The 8,756-nt window shown below is 38.6% G+C and overlaps 1 protein-coding gene across 1 annotated transcript; it reads right to left on the bottom strand.

Moving 5' to 3' along the window:
- Positions 1–2,007: 2,007 nt before the first annotated feature.
- On the bottom strand, positions 2,008–8,484 carry ifrd1 (interferon-related developmental regulator 1). Its single transcript, XM_079551702.1, has 12 exons — positions 8,261–8,484; positions 6,300–6,404; positions 6,105–6,186; positions 4,520–4,644; positions 4,102–4,259; positions 3,943–3,993; positions 3,612–3,790; positions 3,431–3,539; positions 3,210–3,344; positions 2,996–3,124; positions 2,691–2,786; positions 2,008–2,622 (listed from the first exon to the last, which is right to left on the bottom strand). Exons 1-12 carry the CDS (start codon positions 8,289–8,291, stop codon positions 2,536–2,538), a joined length of 1,287 nt encoding a protein of 428 aa, XP_079407828.1. The 5' UTR covers positions 8,292–8,484; the 3' UTR covers positions 2,008–2,535.
- Positions 8,485–8,756: the final 272 nt, after the last annotated feature.

The following is an 8,756-nucleotide window of genomic DNA, read 5'->3' as shown; positions in this document are numbered from 1 at the left end:
AAAAACTGTGGGGTTATTTGTCACATGTGGAATAAAAAGTGGGACATTTTTTTCTTTTGTGTCTAATATCTTTTTCTGATCACTTTATTTTAACATTAGCTTTTATAGATACTGTTTGTTTGGGTCATTTTCATGAATTTGTACCTTTCATAGAGCATTTTGCAAAAACATCAAAAGTTAGTTCAAATGAGTGTAACAGATGTGTGTTCAGATGTGAACACAGCTGGCATTGCGATTGTTTTAAATTGTATTTTGTCCTTTTATGTCACTTTGCAAAGGTTTATAAAATTTGAAGTTGACATCAAACCAACTGAAGGACAGCTTCAGTCGCTTCAGCTTATTTTGTTCTGGTCATTTTTTGATGCTTTCTTCTCATCGATTTTTTTGCCTTGTTTTTTGATGCTTTTTTGTTGAGCTTTCATCACATTCTTATGTCATTTTTTAGCCATGTTTTAGCCACTTTGTACTGTGTTTTGCGTCATAAACACAAATCGTTAGTGCCCGGCACTAACATTAAAGACCAAAGCATCAGTTTGTAAAACGTACTTGCTGAATGTTACATATCAGGCGTAACTACAGAGACAAGATAGAGTACGGCTTCATGTATGACAAGTACAATTCCACTGATGCAGTATAATCACTACAATATCATAATAGTGACAACCAACCCCACACATTGTGACAACTTGCCCCTCGTATGGGGCACATTGTCACAGTCGATCTTGTTGTGTTTGACGGTTAATATCTATTTATGGAAATATGATAGAAAAAAGGAAGCAAGGTCTACTTCGAGTCAAGGGTTAAAGCTTCATTTAATGGAAGTCTGACTCTTGTGGGATTTTCTGTTGATGAGCAGCAAACTCTTACAAGTTCTTACAATTGGCTATTCTTCATACTATTAACTACTAACAATTATGAGAAATCGCTTGTCATTTTAAATATCTTGCAAATTCCTCTGTGGTAATTGTCAAAGTAATTATTAATTAGGTGTTCTCTTCCTGATAGTGAAATGGCTCAATATAAATTTGAAGTTTATGACAAATGTTGATTTAATGATTTTATTATTTCTTTATCCCCTAAATTACCGTTGTTTTAGAAATGAGGCCAATAAATGCCAATGGTGAACATCTTGAGTTACTTCAAAAAGGAAACTAATCTATTAATCCCTAATCTGAAGAGCAACTGGGTCGATTTTTTAACCATTTATTAAATAGACTCAAGCAGCAATTCAGTGATTATACCACTTTGGCCTACAAGGTTTTAAACTTTTGGCCGAATCCTCAAGCACTTTGATTTCATTGCAGCTTCCTCTTCTCATCCATCAAACACTAAACCACACAAGGTCAAGCTCCCGAAATCATGTCACGATCTTGGCCTGCGTGGTCTTGTTCAACACACAAAAAGGACACTATTGAAAGATATAAAAAATAAGGATGGAAATAATTGGGTTTGAAGCTTCTTGGCATCAAAACTTGTCTCCAAGTGACAGCCATGAAAAATATGAGGTGAGAGTTGAAGGCAATAGTGTTTCGACAATAATCTACAATGAAACAGAACAAAGCTTTTTGATTTTTGATAAGACAAGGTTTGTGTAATGTTCATTGTGTGATTTGCTACAGTTATGGACCATTTTACTGTTCTATAAACTGGGACAAAGTAATGATTTTGCAATTCACATAAAAACAACTCTTTGATTGAACAAAACCACAGTGGATATGAGGATACTATGTTTAGATGTCATGCTGATGCAGCTGGATCAAAGTAACTGGGGATAGTAATATGAACTGGAGATACAATGGGGTGATTTTTCCTAAATATTACTACTCAGCATTATATATCCAGTCTGGAAACCCTGCACGCTAGATGGTGAATTTACTGAAGAAGACAACAGTTAAAAGCACTTATTCTGTAGCATACTACCAAACGTTTACATTGAAAGCAGTATGTGCTGGCCTTTGCAACATTTCTGCTTACAAAAACAAAAGCAAGCTTTATTTTTCGTCAGCAGTGTTTATTAATATTATATTGTTACATTTCAAATAATTATAGTTTAGCTCACTGTAAGTTACAAACAATATTGATCAAGGTTCTACAGGAATGAGCAGCTTATACTTAACCACATGTGGTGTGAATTTACCAGCCACGTGTTTTACAAATGTGAACTCAAATCTCACTATGTAAATGCCAAGTGCTGCCAAAACAAAGTACAAAGGTAAAAAAAAAAAAAGAAGGTCATCGTGACGAGGATCAACATACAATATTTACATCACCACTTTTTGCGCAGTTACATTTAAAATTGTACTCCACCAAAAACTATTTCTTAGTTGCCTTTTTTTGCTCTCTTCCAAGTTTTCTATTGATTGCATTGATGGAATTGAATATTTGTGCTGCCTGCAATTTCTCTTTTACCAACTATACACAACAATTGTTTAGCAGCCAGAATCATTAGTTTAAGGCAGATCAATCTGCAACAGCTCATTTAAGCTTCATAAATATGTTACTAGAGACATAAAAATAACATAAAATAAAAACATTTTAAAATTCTCCCACATCAACCCTCTTGTCCCTGAACTTGCTTCTAGCCTTGGTCCGAGCTTTGAATGCAGCAGAGTTGTGGAGATGCTGGTACAAATAGATGAACAACATTAGTGAATGTTACTCAATGTTGAGAAACAAAGTCCCTGACTTACCCTTTCAAAGCGAGAGATTTTCATGGCCTTCATTGTCGCAGAATCAACCAACATGGGCGGTCCCAATTCGAATACGTCACGAATAAATTCATTTGCCTAGAAAAATACATGATTTGGGGTTAGAATCACTTGCATTAAAGAACAATGAAGATTAGCAAAATGTTACAAGTTGACATTGCTTTAAACTAGAGGGAGCTTATAAATCAAAGATAGTTTTGTTCAATATCTATAAACGGGATTAATTTGCTTCTTATATTACAAAAAAAAAACTAGCAAAGGAGCAGCATAGAGATAAGATAACACACCTGTAGATGGTAGTTCATTCCAGAGCCCACAAACTCCCTGAAGGTGTCATAGGTCCTCTTTCTGACCCAGCTATCAATGGTCATGCGCTCGGTCCCAAAACGAATGGTTTCCACCTGAAAGTCCCCCTCCTGAAATACAGACAGAAGAGTGAAATCAGATCAGTTCATAGTGCGCTGTGAACATCAAATCTGGCTAAACAATAGTCGGCCTCACCTCAACAGCTTTTAGCACATCCCTAAATACAGAGCGCTGCTTTCTCTTATCGTTTTTGGCTCTGTGCTTGTTGCAGTCAGTGGCCAAAGCGGACAATTTATCACACAGGTCATTGTAGTTATCGATCTCAAAATCCTGCAATGGAGAAAATATATATAAAATGTATCATTATCCTACAAGCAACAGCAAAGATTACACCTACAATGACAAAAAGCACTTACAGCGTCCATGTCTCGGGCCAACTCAAAAAGCAAAGCAATGGTCTCCCCTGCTGCAATCCTCATGTTGACATCCTCACTCTCCAATAGTCCAGGGAGTTTGGGCATGTGTCTAAAAAAATCAAATTCTCAAATTCAAATGAGTATTCCCACAGTACTAAATCGAACATGCGCAATGTCATACCTCCGGAGGACTTCCTGGAGTTGGCTGCTCGAGCAAATGGTGAGTAGAAGGGCCCATGACAGCAGAGCATTTGTGTGGAGTTGGCTTGTCTGGGGATTTACTGAAGGAAAGGTACCATCGCCCTTCGCATACGAGCGGGAGAACAGGCTCTCGAAGCACTCCATTGTGGCAAACACATCCTAAAGCAAAACCACGTACGGTTTAAAATCGTTATCGTTACTTCAGCTGCCTGTGCTGCAGCTGTCTTGCAAAGCACACAAATGACTGACCACAAATTGCCCTTATGCCCAGAAGTGCCAACCACAAACTGCAAACAAAAGCAGGAACTTACCAAAATGTCATCTTCTGCAACTAAAGTACAGAGTCCCAAGCTTGTTGCCACCTGTTACATAAAATACAAATCAATCATTACACTTCATATAAATCATTTGTTTTCTATTGGAAGCATTGCGAATGCTCTGCCTGTTTAGCAAGACGATCAGGTACTCACAGCCTGCCTGGCCTGGACATTGGCTGATCCATCTGCCAAGATGTTTTTGAAGACAGGTTTAAGGGTTTTTAACACCTCCTCACTCTCGATACCAGAGCCCAGCTGGATACAGAGAAGGCATGCTAAAGAAGCCGCTGCCCGCTGCTCCTCACCTTTTCCTGGGAACCACAGAAAAGACAAGGTGTACTTTTTAGGACTAGGTTTGCTGTGGGCAGGTAAATGTTGTTTTTATGCAGTTTTTTCCGGTGGATTTGATATCACCAAGTAATTAAGAGTCCAGGGCCAAAGTCAAAGTTATTTGCCCAGGACCAATGTTAGGCTGTTTGGCTGGCTGTAACATTTGTCCTGGACTCTTAATTACTTGGTGAAATCAGCTCGACCCTATCTTCCAATATTAGCCAGTAATTTGAGCATGTACCTTTTTTGAGGCATCGCTCAATACTGTCTGAAATGGTCATTCTTCTCTCCGAGATAAACTCGTACAAAATCCGGTTAGCCATAGCAGTCTTCAACCCGTCCAGCGCCCCCTGTCTGGTCTTTGCACTAAAGCATAAAAAAAAAAAAAAAAAAAAACACAAATTATTGTTTTTCTTGTCTTGAGACAAACAGTGTCCTGTCCTAGGGCTAGTGATATGTGTTATTCTTCCACCACATTGATCAATTATGATTCAATACATCTTTATTGAATGATATAAACAATTATCCCTTTAAATGTAGTTTTAATATAAGTTTTAATATACGGCTTGTGAGATAGCATTTCAAAATAAACCTCAGCTTTCCAATCCAGGGTTTAAAGCTAAAAAAAATTCATCTGATTGAAAAATGTTTTCAACTAAAATCTTTCTGTATCTTGGGACATGAATAGAATTAACCAGTACATTTATTCAAAAACTGCACTATATATTTGAGAGCAACATGGCTGTGCACTTGTTGCATAAAGTATGAATACAAATGCTATACAGTTTTACTTCCTTTTTTCCCCCACATTTCCAGTTTTGTTATATAGTTGTGTGTATTACTTTAGAATCAGGCTGCTATATCATAAACAGAAATTAGATAAGTGCAGTAGCACAGTACTGTTAGGTGGGCTAAATCAGAGAGTCACATGCATGAAACAGTACATATAACCAAATCTGATTTAAATAATTATATTAAAATAAAACTTTGTTACTACTATGTACTTCCTGATATGTACTTCCCAATGTGCTAGCTCCCACCACACATTTTCTTCAGTACATTATAAACATGCCCTACAAGGCTTATTTCAGGCCATCTCAAACTCCAGACTCAGGACCGGACATGAACCTTGGGGTGACTTTGTTCGGACACTGGCGGCGCCTCTGCATTGTGAATTTCACTGCCGTAGCAGAGCTTGTTGCATTCCCGTAAGTGCAGTTGCAGCTTTGACTTGTAGGGGCCGCGTATACAGAGTCGCACAGTCTGCTGGCAGACAAAAGTAACTGCCCTTTAGACACAACTGCTAATAATGAGCTCTTGAGGTCCTGTCTAGATTAACGGCTTGTATCAAAATCCTTGAATAGAGGTAGCATTATAATTGATATTCTACTCCCTTAACTGATCATAGAGCTGTAACTGTTAACATACAATTGATCAGTCCCTTGGTCATGCAGCCTCCTTTGTACCACGTTTTAGGAGCTTACTGACAACAGACAGTGCCATGTCTTTCATTAAAACTCTTGAGTGTCCCATCATAGGGCTGCGCTTTATTATAAATGTATAATACCAATATTATACTTTTTTATCTCACTCATGTTAAAATGCACTCTGAGCATTAAATTATTATACTTACAGTTTTTTTACCATTTAAATGTTTACAGTTTTAGTGCAATGAGCGCAGAATCCCTTTTTCAGACCTTTGACTTTATTTTCCAGTTTGAGAACCCCTGATTTAAATTGTTATGTACTTGCTTTGTTATAGCCACAAATAATAGACTGTGTGTGTGTATGCTGACTATGTCCCTTTAAACAGTTGGTATTTTTACCTCTTGTCCACAGTGCTGTCGATGAAACCCTTCAACTTGTACTGGAAGTCTTCCTGGGCTGTGTCCTCATTGACCTCACCACCTGGCGGAACAAACAAAAACATATTTTCTACCTCTGCTATGTGCACAGAAATCAAGACATGAGGGAGATAAAATCCCCCAATAATGAAAGCGACCAGCAACTTTAAAACATACCCTCCTCTGGTACGCTGGTGGTGTCACTAAAGCTGCTGCAATGACTGAGCGTCTCTATGGAGGCGTCCTCGTCGCTGAAAGGCTGCACATGTGCATGGTGCCCTCCTGCTGAGAAAGAGAAGGTACAACACTAATTTAATGCAAAAGACATTAGTGTGGAGCAGCATTTCTGCGCAGCCCTTATGTAACTGAAACCACACAGGTGCTCCAGCATCAGGAAGATAAGATTACCGAACCACAACCTTTGCACAACCAATGCAGCTGTTTTTTTTATCATCTAATGTGAACAGCACCATGTTGCCAAAGCACACGTGAGATACAAAAGTACAAGATCAGGTTGGAGAGACACGGGTCAACAGGGTCAATGTGACAAGTTACGGAAGACGAGGTATGCGTTACAGAGGAAATTCTCTATTGAAATGACTGCAGGAAGTAAATTGATTCCTTTAACACTCGAGTTGTATCCGTGATCCGAGTTCCTGTAATGCACAATGATGTTTTGTTTATATAATTTAAACATAAGAACAGTGCTGTTTTTTGTTTTTTTCCCCCCCTCCTATTGTTTACGTTGTCTAAGCAAAGAAATCATTAAATTGTAGATCTTTGTATTGTGACTGTATTGCAAGATAGATTTACAGTATATTTTCCAATATTGCCATAGACATCATATCATATTCATATTGCAAAAAAGGACACACGGTCAGTATTATATTAGGCATTGGCAATTAGAGTCAAAACTAATACTGATAATATAGACACGTAACAATAAACTGAGCATAGTAAACCATATCTTTTCCTCAGTTGCCCATGTAGATAATTATAATCAATAATCATAATATTCATCATTGTTTTAAGATAGATATGTCGCCTACATTGCCACAAAAAGGTAAAGAGCAATATATGATTAGAAGAAAAGTAATAACATTGGTCAACATAGAGGTTGGGCAACGTTGTTAATTGTCGTTTTAATCTAACATGTAGTATATAACCCATAATAATATAATACAGGTCTGTCCCATAGAGCTATAAATCGTGTTTTGTGTGTTGGAAAATGGCATATGTCCTTAGGCAACCTCTGAAGTCCAACTCTAATGAGTCACAGTAATATCCAAAACAAGTGCAACAATTGTCAACAATGACTGTTAAAACAAATTGCACACGACAGATTAAGTTGCGTAGTTTTGTTACGGTGTGTTATTCCCAGTTAGTTTACAAACAAAGAGGTTCGTTCAAATAGGGCCTATCTGTGTGAATCATGTGTCGACGTGGGCCATTTCTCCGCCAGCTGATTCCGAGGAACCAGGGCGCCGCCTTTTGCAGCTTCCGCACACCCCTTTGGCGCAAATAACAACTTCATAGACTGATAGCGACTATATTAGCATTATGCTATTTCAGATTGGCCCAATAATCAATAACTAAATTACACAGGCTATCCAACTTGGTCAGTAGTTTGGCGTAAGCAAGAAGAATTGGCGCTAGGTTGCGATGAGTAGAGAAGCCACGCTATAAAATGGTAGTTACTTGTAGTTTCCACAGTTTTAATCCAAATTTAGCATACAACGAACGAGAATAACAGATAGAGACAGGCAACAGTAAATATGTCAACGTTGTTAACGTGGCTAAACCAACGGCAGCAATGGTTACTTAACGTTGGCGACAGGGTCAAAATTAATCGTTTCTCAAAATGAGAAGACTAATTTAATCCGTCTAAAGGATTTATAATTGACAGCGGGAATATGACTAAAATACAGAGGGACGTTTTCCCACCAACAGCTATGCTTTGTGTTATGACTCCTAGCTAGGTTTGTTTTTCTCCACATACCAAGCTGTGACTTTTGTAGTCCGTACTGCGTCCACATCCAACGTTACGTAAGGTAACAGCGGCTCCAAAAGAACTACAACTCCCGTCGCGTCGAGTAGGACCTAAGCTAGGCCATAAGCGCCGTAGCCGCGCGACTCACCTTTGCTGCTCTTCTTCTTATTCCGTGGCATTTTTGCGCAGTTTCGAAGTAAGAAGATGATCCAAAATCAGCCAATACACGACCAGCCTTTATTGTATTGTCTCGTAAAATGAAAATATTCTCGTGGCACAGTAGGCAAGGAGGAAATAAGAGCGATCTTGGAGAAAGACTGTGAACCGAGACGATACATTTTCCCTCAGAAACCAGGGCTGCTTAGGAACAACGCGGCTCGGACTATTTATACCGGCAGACATGTCACGAGGAGGTTTCCCGGCATCGCTGGCCAATCCAGTAACAGGAACGGAAGTCTCATGTTTTCACTCGTGCCCATGTGTGGGGATAACAAAGAATGGATCTATTCGGTGATATTTGCACAGTAAAAAAAAAAAAGTATGGATGGCACTATGGATGTAGGCCTGCATTATTTGGCACACATTTAGGCTACGGGATAGCGCCCTGGTATATGTAATCGACGATGTCAGTATTGCATATAAGC

This window comes from Gobius niger (genome assembly GCF_951799975.1).
Source record: "Gobius niger genome assembly, chromosome: 2".
NCBI classification, from domain to species: Eukaryota; Metazoa; Chordata; class Actinopteri; order Gobiiformes; family Gobiidae; genus Gobius; species Gobius niger.
Note: the sequence above shows the minus strand (reverse complement) of the source record. Positions and strands in the feature narration are given on the sequence as shown.